General features: G+C 40.3%; 1 protein-coding gene across 3 annotated transcripts in view; it reads left to right on the forward strand.

Moving 5' to 3' along the window:
* lrp8 (low density lipoprotein receptor-related protein 8, apolipoprotein e receptor) overlaps window positions 1-20,101 on the forward strand; it is a 210,416-nt gene that overhangs the window by 175,827 nt on the left and 14,488 nt on the right. For all 3 annotated transcript variants that reach the window (XM_017480588.3, XM_053683642.1, XM_017480586.3), the window contains exons 11-16: window positions 474-701; window positions 2,950-3,068; window positions 4,471-4,610; window positions 10,914-11,055; window positions 14,114-14,266; window positions 14,972-15,367. In XM_017480588.3, coding sequence (XP_017336077.1) covers window positions 474-701; window positions 2,950-3,068; window positions 4,471-4,610; window positions 10,914-11,055; window positions 14,114-14,266; window positions 14,972-15,367 — 1,178 coding nt within the window. The remainder of the gene's footprint in view (window positions 1-473; window positions 702-2,949; window positions 3,069-4,470; window positions 4,611-10,913; window positions 11,056-14,113; window positions 14,267-14,971; window positions 15,368-20,101) is intronic.

Below are 20,101 nucleotides of genomic sequence, written 5' to 3' on the forward strand. Positions count from 1 at the left end.
GCTTGTGATTCAAGCTATCACTTGTTTAAAAAAAAAAAAAAGAGAGAGAGAGAGGCTTACAGCCTCAGTACATGAAAAGGAGAGACAGGGCCATTTGAGAACTGGCACCAATGTAGAGCAGCACCTGCACCATGCATTCACCACAGATAGAACATTACCAGGTTGTGAAGTCCCACCCCACCGGTGGAGTAACAGTGAGTTGCTTTCTAATGATCATTCCCTTAAAGTTCTGTCATATGTTACTCCATAGATGTCAAATGGATGGTGGATAACATTATTGTCCCACCATCGTTATTTCAAAGGTATGCAGATGCTGTATTGTTTTAATCCTGGGGCATGAATAAAAATAATATCTGGCAATGAGAGAGTGTTTTACGAGATACTCATTCATGATGCAATTTGGCAGACCCTGCAGTACTATGCGACTTGTCATGATCAAATTGATGTCAATGTGTATGTGTGTTGTTTTGCAGTGCATACATCAACAAAGCCAGTAACTCATCTGAGCAGGTCACGCTTATCGATTCAGCACTACATTCCCCAGAAGGCATAGCTGTCGATTGGGTCCACAATAACATCTACTGGACTGACTCCGGACACAAAAGCATCTCCGTTGCTACTACTGATGGAAAAAAGAGAAAAGTGTTGGTTGATAACGAGCTGAGGGAACCACGGGCGATTGCTCTTGACCCCAGACAAGGGTGAGAGAAGAGTGGAAACTTTTTTCCCCATACATAAATCCTATTCACTGATGAAAATGTTATTAGTGCCAAATAGGGTGGTAAATGTGTCAAATAAATAATAATAATAATAAAAAAAAACACATTGACTGAATTTCTCGTAGTACCACTAGTATATAAATGTATTAAGGATAAAAACAATATAAGGTAACTTACTAAGGTTTCGGGTCCCCACAAGCCACCAGAACAGCTTTACTGTGCATCAGCATAGATTCTACAGATCTCTGGAACTATACTGGGGTGATGATCACCATTCCTCCAGAAAATATTCCCTCAGATGAAGTTTTGATGATAGTGATGTCACTCTACAATATCTCCTAACTTTAAGATCTGGTGACTGTAATGGTGATAGCATATGATTAAAATCATTTTCATCCTTTCAACACACTTGAATCTATAGTATACAGTTATATCAAATAAATGATTTATAATCACACTATCTGTGGTCGCTCGATGAGGATGGCTTTTTCCGTTTTGAGTCTGATTGAAATGAAATGAAATGTTTCATCACAGGATGCTCTGGACCCAAACCATGCCAGCCTTCCAATGCATAACATGGTACATTTTCAGCCAGGCTCTAGAACTCTCAATCGCTCCCTTTCTCCATTATGACGTTTCCATCCATCCCCTCGAGCCTCTTTCAAGCAAATTATCGAAGTAGAGGAAATACATGCAAATGAGCCCCAGAGAGCATGTCCACATGAGAACTAATTGCTGCCTGTGGACAAAGTGCCTACCTTGTTCCTCCTTCTTCTACATGTACAGAGAATATCATGCTCTAGCCATTTGGCAATTTTAGTTTCTGACCTCTTTATTTTTGGAAGTATTTTTATGGTCATAACCTTTGAACCTTGTATCCAAAAATTCTAATCGAGGCATCCCTGGATTCCCTGGGTCGAGACGTGTTCAACGCACCACATGACGTCAATTTCTGAACTAAGATGTTTTAAACCCCAGTAGCACTGCTGTGCCTGACTTGACTTGCTGTACTACAGTGTCAGTGCTGAGAAAAAGTTATGACCAAAATAATATCTGGCCAGCAGTGGTCCTTCATCTCTTTTTCATTGATGGACATGGTAGCGTGGGGTTGGCAAGTTGTACAGTGCAAAAAAAAATGGGCTATGCCTTGCCCCAGATGGTGCACATTCAGCCAGCATTTTGGCCATTGTGTGTCAGATTTCTCTATTTGGTGTTCAAACGGGTGCTTGCAAGTGCATAGTAGATAAATTAGTTAAGACCAGATGCCAAAATATCACTGATGAAAACCTAGTGATGTAGAAAAAATATATAATTTACATTTTAGCATCTGTAATCAGGTTTTTTCTTGATGTTATTAAGATCAAGAATGTGCAGATTGTTATAATAAATTTAAAAAAAAAAACAATATGAAAGTAGAATGTCCACCATCCTTGGATTTTCCCGTGTAGCATTTGGCTTATCCAACTTAAAGTTAAAGCTTTTCCTCTGACTGTTACAAAGTGCTGACACTGGATACTACTTCTATAAATAACTCTACTACTTCTACTTCTCTCCTTATAGAAAGCTTCACCTTGTCAACAATTCTAGATTGTCTTTGTTCAATAGCAACACGTTTCTAAATTCTGTTTACGTGTAGGGTCCTGATACAAGTCCCTGTGTAAGTTGTTACCCCAGAAACGGTAATGAATGAGTGCATTAATATAAACCTGTGATTTGACTTGCAGCCAGAATTTTTGTCAGAGCTGCTTTAATGGAAAATTATTTGAAACCGTTTAACCACCATTCATTAGAATTGAGCATTCATCAGTATTGTGGTATAAAATATATTAAACCTATTTAAACTATATGGATTTTTCTAGATTTAAATCAGGTTTGTTATTACATTTGAAAAAAATAAAACTTCTTATGTAAGTAGATGCCGTATATGATGAAGTCTCATAAGCGAGTAAGTCAGATTCTACAATCTGGATGATCTGAAGCTGTATCACGTATTAAATTTGTGAGGCGTTTTATAGACGTCTTCAAGGAACATTTATTTTTACAGCTCCAGCTTATATAATTTACAGAATAATCGGCAACAATTATTTTTTTTTAATTATTATTTATTTATTTATTTATTTTTGCTGAAAGTAACTACTGCCAATAAATATAATTGGCTCATACCAACTTTGTGATGTCAAACCATGATGATTATGATTTCTTACTTGTATTTTTTGACTTTTCTCATCAGGTTCATGTACTGGTCAGACTGGGGGGTGCAGGCTAAAATTGAGAAGGCTGGGCTGAATGGCGTGGACCGCCAGGTGCTGGTCTCGGAGCGAATCGAATGGCCTAATGGGATTACTTTAGGTAAAAAGGTGCTGGTGCATGAGCAAGCTTAACTTTCATCTTCATTTTTTTTTTCTTTTCTTTTTTTTATTTTTTATATCACTTAATGTCAGTGAATTGAAATTCTGACAAATAGGGAGAAATACCTGGAGACTCAGTGAAAGATAAAAGGAAGACGTGCAGGAAAGCAAAGCATGAAACATTAAAAAGGGATTGTTTTTGTTAATCCCTTCTTAACATGTCATGCTTTGCTGCAATGTGTATTTTTAAGAAAGAGAGAGAGAGACAGAGAGAGACATTCGATGAATGCAAAGAGCAAGGAGAAAAACAATATCTGGCACAAAGCCTGAGATGCAAGAGCGACAAAGGAAAGAATGTTAACAACTGAGAGCAGGATTGAAGCTTCTCAGCTCGGCACTTTTCTTCTCACTTGTTTCCACAAGTTTAGGCAAAATCAAATGGAATTACATAAACAGTATCTTTCAATATTTTCACCAGTTTTCAGACTCCTTAACGGCAGGTTTACGCTGTACATTTCAGTGCCGAATTTTGCCGTTGACAAAATTTATGCACTGTAAAAGGATTTTTTGGTCGTGAGTTTAAATTAGATTAGAATAAATCACAGCTTAGTGCACTGTGACAAAAGACTTTCGACAATAAAGTTGTCAGTTCGGAAATTTTTGTTTACAGTTTCAGACGTCGGGGGTTGCTATGACGCCCATCTAAAAGCCGCCAATAGGAGGACGGCATAGGATTTTGCTCGACTCACAGGACAGCTACAAATACAGTAGCGGCCAGTGAATGTTTGCACATTTTGTAATAGTCATGTACAAGTCCCTCAGTTGTCCTCACTGTGAAACGATGGATCTCAACATCATATAGCCGCTGTTGGAAAGAAAATGTTTCTGAAGAACAGTGGGTAGTTTAACTGCTCAGGACAAACAAGGGACTCATGAACAACTCTCACAAAACATAAAAACAGTCATTGGTCATCCAGGTAACGACACACAGTATTAAGAATCAACTTTTGAACTGGTTCATTTGTGTAAATTCAGTTATTGTGTCTTGTGGACTATATGTAAACATCCGTTACGTGAAATAGATTATGCAGGGCAGAACTAATCAAAAAACTAAATGAAATTTTTATCATCCCTCTTTTTTTTTATTTAAATTTTTTTAAATAATTAACATTTTGCAGATTCTGCAAGGTGCATGTAAATTTATGACCTCGACAGTTCTTTTGTCTTGGTGTGTTGCATGTATAACCATTTGCCATTTGGTCTGCCATAACTTAATGATCATAATATACCACCCTTCGCATTTCAACACTTTGGTATTAGAATGAAAACTATTTCTGCCTTTATCAGGATCTGAATTGAAACGGATCTGAATGTATCCGTAACCAGCTGAATTTTGCCAGCAGATTTGTCCAGCAGACGTCTGTACTGGGTAGACTCCAAACTCCACCTCATCTCCAGTGTGGACCTGAATGGGGATAATCGCAGGGTTCTGCTCTCGTCTACAGAGCACCTGGGCCACCCATTCGCCCTCACGCTGTTCGAGGTAACCGTGTACTCTTACAGCAAAATTGTTATACACACCGGACAATCAGGCTGTACGATTTACTTTCTTTCTTTCTTTCTTTCTTTCTTTCTGATTTTGTAATGAATTTTTCTTTCTCTTCTTTATTTTTGTTTTATTTTTGTCTTTTTCTGTTTTGTTTTCTTTCCTTGCTATTCTTTCTTTCTTTTATTTACTATTTGGTTCTATCTTTCATTTTATGTTTTTCTTCTTCTTCTGCTTCTTTTTCTTCTTCTGGTAGGGTGTCTATGGCAGCCCATAGAACCATCTGGTAAAAAGTTGTGAAATTTGTCACACCGATTTGGGGAGGGTCTAAGGTACACGCTGACCAAATTTGGGCCAAGTGCTGCCAACGCTCTAGCGCCACCATCGGGTCAAATTTGGGCTTAATTTGGAAGTACGTTTGAACCTTTTGTCCAAAATTTAAAAGCCATGCATGCTTGGATTCTCTGGGTCAAGACGAGTTCAACACGCCCTATGATGTCAGTGTACTTACACTGTTTGGTCCACAGGGGGCAGTGTTGTCTTCCATCTCACCCACTGCAAATCCTGTACTGAAAATAAACTAGTGAACGTAACTAATTAGATTTTCCGCCATCTTGAAATTTGTCCAATCATCAGCAAATTTGGCACACGTCATCTTTAGAGTGAGCCTCAGAAATGTTATCAAAATAATTTTAATTCTCCAACGAATCTGATAGCGAAGCCACCAAAGAGGATGTGAGGCTGTGTCTCAGCAACGACTTTGCACACTGACACAAAACTTAGTAGGCATCTTCAAGACTATGACCTGAGGCTATGCAACAAATTTTGTGCCAGCGCCACTTACTGGTCAAAATTAACAATAACACACTAAAAAATACTTACATCTAACTGCCATTTTTGCTACTCCTCCTCCAAATTTTGTCCAATCTTCACCAAATTTGGCTCACATTGTCTTGAGACCTGTCTGAGCAAAAATTATCAAATGTTGCATGCAGCTTTAATTTGTAATTCCTTTTTATTGGTCTTTATTGCCTTTTCTTTGTTTCTTTATTTGTTTGTTTTCTTTGCTACTTTTTTCTGTTCTGTTTGTCTTTTTCAGTTTTTATTGTTTTCTTTATATTTTCTGTTATATGATATTTCTTTTTATTTAGTCCTTCTCTCTATCTGTCTTTCTTTCTTTATCTATTTTTTTATTTCTATTTTTGCATTTTCTGTTTTTTTTCCTAGTTTTTTGCAATTCCTTTTTATTTGTTTATTTTATGAATTTGTTCAATGTATGTATTTGTTTTTCCATGGTTTATTTCTCTTTAATTTTTTTTTTCTTTTTTCCTTATTTTTGTTCTCTTTTTTTCTGTTTTTTTTTGTCATTGTTTTTTTTTCTTTTTGTCATTCCTTTTCTTTGGAATATTTCTGTAGTTTTATGATAAGAGAATGGTTGTGTATGCCAGACGCTCAAATTACACACCACTCCTACAGGAAGACTTTAGTTAATGATCAGTTTTATCACACAAACTGGTTTGTGCCGGGGAAAGCTGTGGAGACATATTTTAGAGACAGATTGAATATATGGTTTTGTGTGCCAGTATTTCACTTGAAATGTTCTAATCAGTTGAATGTTCTGGCTTCAGTACAGTTGGTAATGGGGATGTGGACCTGTAGCTCTTTCTGATGAAGCAGAGCTGCACATGTTTTATAGGCATGGAGCTTATTGAGGCTGGCACAACTCACTATTGAGACACACACAGCACAGTTACTGTATCTCTGACATATAACCATAGCAGATATGTGAGACAGACTGTTTGGAAGTGGAACAGCAGAAAAGTGTGAAAATGTGCCCTGAGGGTTGGAGCACTGAAGGAAATACATGTACGACACAAGGGATTTAATCTGTATGTTTCCAGAGAGAGGGTTTGCTAGTTTAGCTACCATGTCTTGCTTTCTATTATAGCTTCAGTAAATGAAGATGAAACACAAAACACCCACATAATATATGCACACACACACACACACACACACACACACACACACACTCACACACAAACACAAACATCCCCTCCTGCTGTGGTTAGAAGTGTTTCTCAGTGGGAGAGTAGATAAATGGCTCAAGTTTGCTGGCAGTAGCTAAAGACACAAACCAAATTAAAATCCTTTACAGGCAAGCGACGCTAGAGGAGCCATGAGGAAGACAGCAGCTCCAAACCATACATCAGCTTCTGCCTCCTACAGGCCGGTCAATGAGCCAACTCAACACAAGAGCACCCAGGAGCCAAACCCCACACAGAGGAAGCAATGGCTTTCTCTCTCGTTCTTTAACTTTTGTCCTGTGTGTTTGAGAAATGAGGTGCCAGGCTGCTGCACAACCCTCCAGGCTGCTTCTAAACTACTGCTAAACTTCTCCACTTCACTGTGGAAGTTCTGCAGCAGTTCCATAATGGGTTCTTGCTCCTGGTTCCATTTGTAGCTGTATGCAGATGAGACCAACACGTTCACCGAGTCCAGAAAAATGTGCTGCTTTGCTTTTTCCACAAATGAAATATTTCTTACTTATTTATTCATTTCTTTATTTTTCGATGATTTTATTTATCTTTCTTTCTTTCTTCCTTCCTTTTTTCTTTTCCTGTTTTTGTCATTTGGTTTTCTTTTTGTATTTCTTTGTCTTTGTCATATTTCTCTTGTTTTCCGCTTGTGTATGCCACAGTTTTGGCTCTGGGTTACTGATCAGAAGGTCACCGTACTGCCAAGCTGCCACTGTTGGGCCCTTGAGCAAGGCCCTTAACCTTGTCTGCTCCAGGGTTGCTGTATCATGGCTGACCCTGTGCCTTAACCCCACCTTCCTAACAAGCTGGGATATACGAAGAAAAGAATTCCACTGTGCTGTAATGAGTACTGTGGCAGTGGTAGCTCAGTGGTTAAAGCAGTGGAGGTCTAATTGGAAGGTCGTGAGTTCAAATCCCAGCACTGCCAAGTTGTCACTGCTGGGCCCTCAACTGCTCAGTTGTATAATATGAGATAAATGGAAGTTGCTCTGGATAAGGGTGTCTGACAATTGCCAAGTGTAAGTCAAGCTCTCAAATCACACACCACTCCTACAGGAAGATGATCAGTTTTATCGCACACGCTGGTGCGTGCCAGTGAAAGCTGTGGAATTCCATATGGGAATCTTTTGTATTATGTAGCAACAGAGGTAATATATTTTTGGTAGTTTTTAACTGTAAGCATTATCAACGTGAGGTGAGAAATTCATTGAAATAACTCACTGTGATTTGGCCTGTAGCTGACAATCAAGATAGAGCACATGACAAGCTGCCTACTATTCCCAAACCTTATTTCTTTAGCCACATACTATTGTTCAATCTAGTAGGGTACTCCACTGTTTCTAGGAACTTAGCATGCTGTTTTGGACAGTTCTCACAAGTTCGTTTAGTTAGCACGAGCAATAACATGAACTCAACATGATGAATGAACAGTGGCTAAAGAACAAAGTCATTCCTACTGTGAAGAGCTGAACAAATGCCCTCAATTTTTCCTCAAAGACCACATTCTCTGGGTAACGTTTGTTTTCAGCAATCCTCCCAATTCCCAAAGTTCTTCTTACATCTGAAAAGGCAACATGTAACAAAAGTCAGATTTTTTTTTTTCTTTTTTAAAGATGAAGAGGTTTAGAAGATGATTAACAAGCTAATGGACATTAATAGAGTCAGGGTAGTATAGTAGACTATTCCAGAAACACTGCACAAGACAGGGATACACCATTGATGGCGTGTATCATGCACACACATACTGACACACTCTTACACACCCAGGCATAGCCATTCCACCTGCTAGCATATTTTTGGGAGGTGGGACAAAGGAAATACATATGCAACTCCATACAGACACTAACCCAATCTCAGGACTGAACGAGAGACCCTGTGAGTATGACGCATGATCGTTACTCACAGTCCACCAATCGGTTGTAGTTTAGCTAGCTCAACAACTATTAACAGTAAAAAAAAACCAGACAAATAAAAGACAGTCCCTAACTGGAATAGTATTAGCTGCCAGACTGATGACATACTGTGTGACTTTTTTTTGAGTAATTTATAGTTGTATTGTGAGATAGTATGTTAAAGTTATGGCTGAACACTGCTACAAGTATAGCGTTCTCCATTTTCAAAATGAAGAAGTGCTGCTATAGAGGTCAGTACAGCCAAATCAGTTGTGCTCTTGGTCAATGATGCAAATAACTCAGTGTAATGTTTTGCTTGCAGAAAAGCTAGTGTGATTATAGATAAGGACATCTTAAACACAGTAAAGAGCTTATACTTAATAAAGGGTCTATGGGCTTGATTTTAAGATACAAACTTTATACAAGGGAAAGAACTGAAAGACCTAATTCCTGCAACGGCACTGCAAGATTTCCATCTTCATTGAGAACTTGCTTTACTAGAAAAGGTAAATCCACCAGTCATGAGAGCATGAGATTTTCCTCTCGGTGGCAGAGCAGGGCGGCATTTCAAAAGAGCACAATGCCTGAGTTCTTGTCATCCAGCACTAAGCGAGGATCTGCTGAAGCTCTGCAGGGAGCCACAGGGCTGACCTTTCCAAACACCATGCTTAAAACTAGCAGGCTGCGTGTGAGGTACTCCGTTTTCATCCGTACTCACCCGCTTTTTCAAATCCGTTGAAGCGAAACGGTGTGAACATCTGGTTGTCATAGCAACCGACCCGTCTGTGTCCACGGCTTTATGGTATTGCTGGCAAGGCTGATATGGTTTCATAGAAGCGAATGTGAGACAGAAAGAGATAGAAAGAAGGCAGAGGAGGTGTTGTTTTTCAAAGTGTGTCTCTTGGCAGAATCTTGTAGCTGCCAGAGATAGCGGTGTTAGCTTTAATTAGGCTGATGAAAAACCTGCATTATCCGGACGATCTGATGGAGTCAGATGACTTTCATTGTCTTTCTGTCATATTTTCACCATCGTTCATTCTCTTTTATGCCCGTTTGTATCTTTTGTAATGTACTTTTGTCTCTGATTTCAGTATCTTCAGTACCAGGTGCCGATATTTTCCGCAATTTTCCTGCCCGCTGTCTTCTTGAACATGTAATCTGCCCCTAAACAAAGTATTTGTGGTCATTTGTGCTGTAATTATGCTTATATATATATATATATATATATATATAGTTTTGGCCTGCAGTAAGTGTGTTATGAAATACCACACTTAAATAAGGTGTTTAATTTAGTGGTGTACGTGCTGCATCACGATCGAGCATGATTACTTTCAGAAAGCATGGGTCATCAGATCAGAAATGTTCGCTGTGAGTCCATCTCGGGCGTTCCTTTGGGGACCGATTTGTTCCAGTGCGTTCAGATAAAACAGTGGGTGGTCACAGCTCTCTCTCTGTGAATCCACTCCGCTTTAAGTTTGCAGTTTAGTTTTTTGAATCGCAGTACTTGTAAAGATTGTAAATATGACTCATTTTTATTATTCTATTTTGAACACACAACAACACTGAGCAAAACAGTAAGATCTTGTCATTCCAGTACCGTAACTTGCACGTATGAGAAATTTTAAATACAAGACATTGCAGGTAATATAAGAAAGAGAGAAATTTAACTTGAGAAGAAATTCCCCTGGAGCGCACGGTGGCTTAGTGGTCTCACACCTCCGGGGGTGGGGGTTCGAGTCCCGCCTTTGCCCTGTGTGCGCAGAGCTTACATGTTCTCCACTGCACTTCGGGGGTTTCCTCCAAGTATTCCAGTTTTCTCCCCCTGGTCTAAAGACATGCGTTGTAGGTTGGTTGGCATTTCCAAATTGTCCGTAGTGTATGAATGGGTGTCTGACTGTGTGCGTGATTGTGCCCTGCGATGGGTTGGCACCCCGTCCAGGATGTCCCCTGCCTTGTGCCCCGAGTCCCCTGGAATAGGCTTCAGGCTCCCCCACAACGCTGTGTAGGATAATCGGGAGAGAAAATAGATGGATGGAAGAAATTCCCATTTAAATGAATTATAGACAAATGAGACATGTGACATTAGTGGTGCTTCCGGGGCCTTTAGGAATGTACAGACATGTTATGGTCATGTGACCTACAGCACTACAACAAATGATTATAATAAAGGACAAAACAATCCATCAATACTATGTAAAAGTGGAAACCTGATTCATAAATCTCAAAGGGTAAAGGAGTGGACATTCTGTTTCTCGTAGTTTCTTGGGCCAAAAAAAAAACATTATAAATTGTAAGATTATTCGAATGGTCTAAAATTCAAGCGTTGCTTGTCCAGCACTAAGTTGTTGTTTGTTTGTTTTGTTTTTCTGCAGGACCGAGTATATTGGACCGATCTGGAGAACGAGGCTATCTACAGTGTGAACCGGCTAACAGGCCATGATATATCCATGCTGGCGCAGCACCTGAACAGCCCGCTGGACGTGGTGGTGTTCCATGAGCTCCGGCAGCCCAAAGGTCAGACGCCAAACTCAGCAACCAAACCGATAAACAACGACCATTAACTTTCAGAACCGACTCGTTTCTATTTTAAGGTCTTGTGTTCTTCATTTATGCTACTTTTAAACATTTTGAAAGAAACCTATTTTAGGCTTACAGATTTACAGGATAGACTGAGACAGAAAGAGAAAAAAAAAAAAACATTTGCCAAATGGTGGTGTTAAAAGATAAATAAATGTACTAAATGTACTGAGGGGGCTAAGAAAAGCTGGAAAACGCACTCAAGCTAAGTAAAGAAGTGTGAACAAATGGAAATGTAATTTGGCTCAGTGTATTTCCTGGAGAACAGGGTGTAATATTCGCAGAAGGGGAAACCTCATGAGGCGCTGTGTGACAATAGCTTTAGTGAAATATTACTCAATAAGAAAGCACACAGTGCTCCGAGCAGAGGGAGCTTGGCTCGGAAATATGATCATCTTTATATTCCTTTTCTTCTCGTGGGAGTTGCTGTGAAGTACACTGAATTTCACTCCTTTTATGTTTCCACTGTCTCCCTGGTCCTTTCATCGTTATTCTCTTTATTTCACACTTTAAAGCTACACTTACTATACTTTTTGACTTTTTATTTTAATATTATTTTCATCTTTTATTTTGAATTTTTGGGGGTTTTTTTGTGATTTTGTTTATTATTATTAGTTTTTATTTTGGGATGTTTTTTTTTGTTTTGTTTTGTTTTTTTTTGTTTGTTTTTTTGGTTAATTTATTACATTTCAGTAAGCGCTTTATTTCTGGTCAGGGATGTAGTGGATCTCCGCCATCTTGGACTGGGAGTGAGGCAGGAATACAACCTGGATGGAATGCCAGTCCATTACAGCGCACCATGCACATGCATATTGTTTCCTTTTAAAAAGTACTAAGCTTTAAAATACTTTTTATTTTATTTTTTTTAACTGAAGTATTTAAAAGCTGCAGCTTTCACACACAAAAAATCGCTTACCTTGCAAATATAAAAAAAACTATAAATATAATAAAAATCATTCCTAACAAAACAATACAAGCAAGTCTGTTTATATGTAAACATTTCCATTTTTTACAAATCCAGTTGCATGTGCTATCAGCTCGATACCAGTTCTGGGTATCAGATCTGCGCCATCTCTAGTTTTTATACGAATATTTTAGTTTATATGTTAGTTTTAGTCATGGGAACAGGTTGGAAGTTGTGGAACTGTTTCTTCCTCGCGAAGTATTTTACTATTATTTTGGTTGCATTCCAAAGCAACATTTCTAATTGATACTTTGTGGTATTTTTAATTAATTGTAGTTCATGATATGTTAATTTTACTGTAGTTTTTGTTTTTTATGCCACTAGGTGGCATTATATTTTCATCTGAAATTCTCGTTCGTGTGATATCTCGAGAACGACTGGTTGAATGTTTGTAAGACTTATCATTTAGGATTTATCATTGTAACCAGAAGATGAACTGATTCGATTTTGGAATTGATCCACACAGGATGAAGGTCACAACAAGGTCAAATGTCTGAAATAGTTTTTCTTCAATAGATTCCTTCCTGATTAAAGTATGTTTTAAGGATATTTCGTGCATATAAATTAGTAACAAATTGGCACCCTGTCCAGGGTGTACCCCACCTCGTGCCCGATGCTTCCTGGGATAGGCTCCAGGTTTCCCCGTGACCCTGAAGAAAGTATAAGCGGTATAGAAGATGGATGGAAATTAGTAACAAAAAGGACTAGTCTTGTTGGTGGCGGAGGCAACCGGGGTTTGACAACGTTGGCATTGATTTCTACTTCTCGTTAAGATTCTTCTTGCTAGAAAGTCCCTGCTCTGGGAATAACATTTGTGCAGATTACTGCACATAATATATATAATATATATATATTTTAAATCTCCTTGAATCATGCACAGACAAGATGGAAATATGGAGCTTTTGGAGTTTTTTTTTTTTAGTTACTTGTCAGAACATTTTGTGGATCCTGGATTACTGGGTAGAAAATGCTACCAATCAAGTTCCAGGGGCAAAAAAAAAAGTTTTTCAAATATAGCCAAGTTATTATTTTAGTTGGGATTCTGACAAAGAAATATTCTTGATTCAACACGTCATAAATCATGAAGAATTTTTTTTCCTTTTTTTGTCCTACCTTCCTTTTACCTTGCGACCAGTTCCCAATGGATTACACGTAAAGCGAACACTGATGTGTGTATAGCAGTCCGTACAGGATTTCACGGAGTTTTTTTTTGTGATTGTTGCGTCCAAAAATGCTTGATTTTGCTACAGATTTTTTTGCAAATTTTACGATGCAACTTGCAGAGGTTTTTTGCGAGGTTTTTTTTTTGCGGAAAACTACTCGAATTGCCGAAATTGCACTCGCACAGGGTAGTTCTGCGCGGTCTTTCGCAGTGATGTTTGTCAGTAAATGAGACCTTTTAGCTGTACTCACGTTCGACGCACGTGGATCGAAGCGGGCTTTGGCTGAACGCGCGTCGTGACGACGTCACACGACACGTCTCGGCCCAAATCTGCGGAAAATCTGCAGTAATTTTGAAAAGTTGCAAGCTCCCTCGAATATTGCGCCGTTTGCCCGATTTGGCTTTCATTTCTGCGGTCGCAATATCGCAAAATCCTGCAGGGACTGGTATTGTATGAAACCACCTTTATTGCACTTGGGGATTCTGGGTATTTTTGCGGATTCCGAACTCTCTCTCTCTCTCTCTCTCTCTCTTACACACCAACTCTTTATTACCACTTTGAAAGCAATCCAACTCCACCAAATCCATGTGCACAGATGAAAGCGCGTTTGTTGTCGACGTATTTAATCAGGGTCATTCCTCTCTCGGATGGATTGGCGAGGACATTATTGGCTGAACTGTGTTGCCGCACTAGTGCCAGTGCCAGACTTTAATCACAGTTTTATGTTAATAGTAGCCCTTGCGTTTTTCCACAGACCCCTGCCCTGTAATGATGATGTTTAAACATGCACACACACACACACACACTCCTCAGCAGAGTTCCCTCGGCTAATGCACTTCAGTTCACGACTTGCGCTTTTCTCTCTCAGCTCCAGACAGCTGTAATATGGGGAGTTTGCCCAACGGAGGCTGTGAGTACCTGTGTCTGAGAGCGCCGCAGATCACAGAGCACTCGCCCAGATACACGTGCGCCTGTCCTGACGACGCTGAGCTCGGCCCAGACATGCGCCGCTGTGTCGCAGGTAAGACCACAAGTCGTGGCTGCTCAACAGACCACACCGAATGATGGAACCCAGATGCATGAAGTGAATAATGTTATAGCTTATGTTGCGTAATGAGTAAAGCATGACAGGATGTGCTGTTTTAAGGAAATAATCAATGATAGGGTTGTCTGTGGTGATGTGGCCTGACGCGGAACAGAGTTACTGTTTCCACCAGGTGTGAGTTATTTTCCATCAATAGTCTGCCCTGAAGTGTTTTATTTCTCTTGTACCACAGCAATTTGCTGACAATTACACGTTTTAATTTATTAGTGAATGACACTTCATGCTTTTTAACCAGTTATAGTTGCATTTTAATGTCGTGGGTTGTTCGTAAATCAAGTTTGTTCCGGTTATCGCTTATTTTATAGCAGCTACGAACACGATATCCCTCACAAGCTTTCTTTTCCCCCTGTCTTGAAGTTAATAAGACAAAAAATGCAGCTTGTCATGAACGTCCTTTGAAACTTTTTTTGTTGCTAGAACCGTAATGTTCACTAACCTGGAAAACCAGCCAGAGAACAGCTACAAATCATCAGTAAACCCCACCATATTTGACATTGTTGTAGGAACGGCGATGTTACAATGACTTACTCTGACGGTTTTAAAAATGTTAATGCACTGTGCCTTCGTTCTCGGCCTTCACTCTCTCTCTCTCTCTCTCTCTCTCTCTCTCTCTCAATACAGTACCAAAGCCCAAGACTACAACAACTACACCTTCTACGACCACAAAAAAGGAGCCGTATACACCTTCCACACCTCCGTCAACCACTCCAACTTCGACCACTACCACCAGTACGACGGCGTCTACTCCAAGTGCGCCAACTGCTTCAAGCACGCCTGCTCCTTCTACCACACACAGCACCACAGCTTCATCTCTGTTAACCACACCACCTTCCACCACCGTGCATTCAACTCCATCACAATCTCCCTCAACAAGCAGCACTCAGAGCAGCACCACACTACCATGGCAACATCCCGTCTCCACCCAGAACACTACAGACAGCAGTCAAACACCCAGATCCACCACCGTCTCTCCAAAAGGCAAATCAAACAGCGGGGACAGCAACCTCTCACACCGCGGTGAGTGACTTCAGTGTGTGTGTGCATGAGTCAGTATGTCATTACATGTCAGTACTTTTATAACTGTATACATTAACACAGCAACAAGTACAGCTCCAGAAGTATTGGCAGCCTGCATGAAAATATGGTAAATGGTCTGCACTTATATAGCGCTTTTATCAAAAGCGTTTTACACTGTGTCTCATTCACCCATTCACACACACACCAGTGGTAGCAGAGCTGCCATGCGAGGTGCTAACTTGTCATCGGGGACAACTTGGGGTTCAGTGTCTCGCCCAAGGACACTTTGGTATGTGGAGTCATGTGGGCCGGGAATCGAACCGCCAACCCTACGATTAGTGGACAACCCGCTCTACCACCTGATCCACAGCCGCCCAGAATCAGCCAAAAAATAAGGTGTAGTGTGGATAAGGTGAGGTTGGGTTTAAATCTATGGGGACATTGTATCATTTTGTGTTTGTTTGTTTGTTTGTTTGTAGATTAAGTGAATGCATCATTTTGGTTCCACTGATATACTCTATTCTGGGTGTATTCAAAATGATATATTATTACCGCGGCATATTTCATTTAAAAATATATCCTTTTGAAATAAGAGTGACATTACATTTCCCTGATATATACGGATGCTGTTTAGTTATATTTTAAAACAATTCTTTTCCAAACACTCTTTTTTTTTAATATTTACATTTATGGAATTTGGTAGACGCCCTTATCCAGAGCGACGTACATTTATCTCATTTATCCAACTGAGCAGTTGAGGGTTAAAGGCCTTGCTCAAGAACCCAACGATGCTGGGGTTTTGAACTCATGAGTAGCCGTGAGTAACCCATGGGACGAATAACCGTCTTAACCACTGAGCTAACACTGCCACATTTTAAAATGACCGCTATCATATTTTAAAAAGTCCCATAATTGTTGTGATTTAAAATTCCAGCAACGGCTGCTGTTTTTCATGCTGTAATACGAGTTCGTTCCTGGTCGGGAGCCATGCAGAGTAGCTTTTTCACGTTAGTTTGTAATAGAGATATTGTCATTCAGAAAAATTTGAAGATAATTACATTGGACCAGAGTGACATGGGCAGAGTATCAAATGAGCTCAACCCCGAGATAAGCACATGGCCGTCCATTTCTGAGTTAAAAAGTTTCTCCTACGGGGTGATGGAGATCTGGAGCCTATCCCAGGAACAGTCCCTGGAGCTCTTATTCACACCTAGTGGCAATTTAGAGTTGCCATTCACATACCAGCAGGTTTTTGGCAGGTGGGAGGAAACTGGAGAACCCCACCAATGCACTTGAATAATTTCTTCTCGGTGCAACAGCACGACCTAAACAGAGCATGAGCAACACATGACAGATGGTGCTTGTAAGATCAGATACGTTGGTACATGTGTTCCTGTCAGTCTGCCTTTGTTTGGTCCGCCTCTCAGCCTGCTCAGACGACTTCATCTGCCCTCATTTTCCGTGCCTCAAGTTCGACAAACCCTTGACTTCTGTTGTACATTGGATATGGAAATGAGATCAAGCTCATGAGCACGCTGCCTTCCCCACAGCAGCAGAAGGACTGTTCAGCACGTGAAACTTAATGTGTGTGGGAGAATTTGCTTGCTGTGCAGCAGCAAGCCACTTGAGAGTGATGGATTACGCTGTGGTCCTAGCCCTGGGTAGCAGCGCTCATTCTATGCTGAATTAGAGCAGGCAGTTGAGGAGAGATGCAGCCAGGCTTGACTGATGAACATTGCCCAAGGCCCTGTTTTCTCCTCTTCCCTCTCATCCCTCTGCCCGCTGCAATAAGTAGGCCTGTCCGGCTACAATAACGCCAGCACCCATAACAACAACTGCCTTACTCACTGGGATTAAGAAGCAGCAGTATGTTGCATGTGCCTTGTAGAATCTGTCAACAATGGATTTATACAGCAATAAAATAACAGGTCTGACGGTATATCATAGTAAGTATGAATTCACATTAGTGGTGATTGGTATACTGAGAAAAATGCGAAAACCGTAGAGATCTACATCTATGGTTTAGCATTTGTACAAAACTACAAACTTCCTTGATCACCGTGAAGTTGATTAGTTTCCTATAACAACATGTCCCAAAGTCTTGTACCAGACTCTTATACCAGAGCCGTTTCCCATACAAATTGTTCTCACTAATTAAAGAATGACACATCATACTTTTTATTTGTTGTTACGGCCCGGTCTTGGGTCACGCCATGACACAACGAAACCAAATATTCAGTCCCTCCCAGTTCCCAGAACTCGACAAACAACAGCTTTCGCCACAGTAATAGAGCTTATTTACATAAAAGTACATTTTATTAAGGGTGGAAAGGAAACAATAAACAAAAGTAATCTAACTTAAATTGTAGGGAATCTATTGAATACCAAAAGAAAAGAAAATGCAGTCATTTCCTTAAATCCTTAACGACCCAAAATGGAGGAAAATTAACAAAGAAAAACTCCTTCCTCTGATTATTTACAATGACATACAAGATTTCTTCGATTGTTTTGCCATTTCACCTTACTCATATCTTCAGTTATTTCTACATAAGACCAGTCACATCAGCAGGATCAGTCAAAATATTCTACCGGCTGAAGTGCAGGTGACCAGGTCTAGCCCGGCCTGTCCTAAACTTGCCAAGTCTGGGAGCATGGAATGCAACATCAAGAAAGGCCAAAGCACCTCCTACTTCCTGTCATGGCCTTTTTCATAATGACAGCTACTCCTACTAGTAGCCAATCCTCATGTCAGCCTGTAATTAAGAGAAGGCACACAAACACACACTGCAAGAGAGGAGAGCAGTCGGTAATTCTTTCACATTACCAAAAGGATCACGACCCCTAGTGTCGTAACACTGTTTATACTCTCATTGAATGTTGCAGAATGTCCATGGGACCTTCACTCATTTTCGCTTGTTATTAAGACAAACTAAAAGCTCGTCATGGTATCGAGAAAACGCCTAAAAAAAAGTCCTACATCTTTCATTTTCCCATGGTGGAAAACTTAAAGGGAAAGCTTTAACTTGCCTGTTACAAAGCCCTGACATTGGAGACTCCTTCCAAAATGCTATAGAAATGTCTACTTACAGAAAGCTTTAATGGTTAGATATTTTCTTTTTTTCCCCTCCTGTTACGGAGAGCTGTTATAGAAAATGACTCAAAACCTTGTTGGATAAAATGCATTAATCAGTGCAGCCTAGTTAAAAGGTTAAGTCTGCGTACACTACCCACAAATTGACGAACATGTAGTGTGCATCGATGGACACTACAAAAATGTATTTTTCTGTGTGTTATTTTAGTCAAAGTGATGTCTTTGAAAACTGTGTACTGTTTGCACATTTTCACAGCTCCACTAAGCACATTACTGTTCCAGACATATTTTTACCCCCTCAGCTAAAGATTGAGAAAGCCAGAAATAACCAGAAATAACCAGAAATAGAGCCAACTGGATATTTTATCACCGTCTTAATGTAATATAGCCGGGCTGCTGAATGCTCCTTTACAGGGGAACTGAATTGCAGCTCTGAGCTAGATGATGAATGCTTTAGAAACGGCTGCCAACTTGCTCTCTTGCCTTTTCGCCCCGTTTCCTAATGGCTCTGAGCAGTCATGAGAGGTGCTGTAATGCAGTTTTCCCCTAATGTCGTTCAGAGAAAAACCAGAAGAGAAAGAATCTGTTAGGACAGCGAGCAAAGCAACCTGATAGAGCACAGCAGAGAGAGAGTAAGATGTGGATTGGTGGAAATAAACCATCCAGCTAGCAGTTCTCAACTCAGTTCAGATCTGATTCAAAATGCTCTGTTATATCCAGACGGAGGTGCCGATTTACTAACAGGGTTACAACCTTCATCTGAGTAAAATCACACAGCATGTCTGTTTTGCATGTTTGCTTTAATGAATATGCAACTTGGTGTGTTTGTAAGCCTCTTTGGAAAGAATGATTGCTAATGGTTAGCACGTTTGCGTCTCACCTCCGGGGTTAAGGGTTCGAATCCCGCCTCCGCCCTGTGTGACCAGCGTTGGCATGTTTGGGCGGCTGTGGCTCAGGTGGTAGAGCGGGTTGTCCATTAATCATAGAGTTGGCGGTTCGATTCCCGGCCCACCTGACTCCACCTGACACCACATGATTCCGCATGACTCAACATGCCGAAGTGTCTCGCATGGCAGCTCTGCTACCGTTGGTGTGTGTGTGAATGGGTGAATGGGTGAATGAGACACAGTGTAAAGTGCTTTGGAACTGCTAAGGTTAAAAAAAGCTATATAAGTGCAGACCATTTACCCTGTGCTTCGGGGGTTTCCTCCAGGTACTCTGGTTTCCTCCCCCAGTCCAAAGACATGAATTGCAGGCTGGTTGGCGTTTCCAATTTGTCCATAGTGTGTGAATGTGTATGCGATTGTGCCCTGTGATGGGTTGGCACCCCATCCTGCGCTTTGAGTTCCCTGGGGTAGGCTCCAGGCTCCTCACGACTCTGTGTAGTTTTCAAATAAAACTCTGTAAAAATGTATATACTTTTACCTGTACAAAAAGAGAGAGAGAGAGAGGGAAAAAAAAGAGCCTGGGGATGAGCCTACTGTTTATTGCTGCACATAATAATAAAACTTGCTTCACGAATTCTCCACAGTACTAAATATAACTATAAACTGATCAAAAGTATGACGTGTTATTATTTAATTGAGAAACATTTTTGCGCTGGCCAATTGTTGTGGTATAAGAAGTATAAAACACTTCGGAGC

Source organism: Ictalurus punctatus, chromosome 11, assembly GCF_001660625.3.
Source record: "Ictalurus punctatus breed USDA103 chromosome 11, Coco_2.0, whole genome shotgun sequence".
In the NCBI taxonomy this organism is placed as follows: Eukaryota; Metazoa; Chordata; class Actinopteri; order Siluriformes; family Ictaluridae; genus Ictalurus; species Ictalurus punctatus.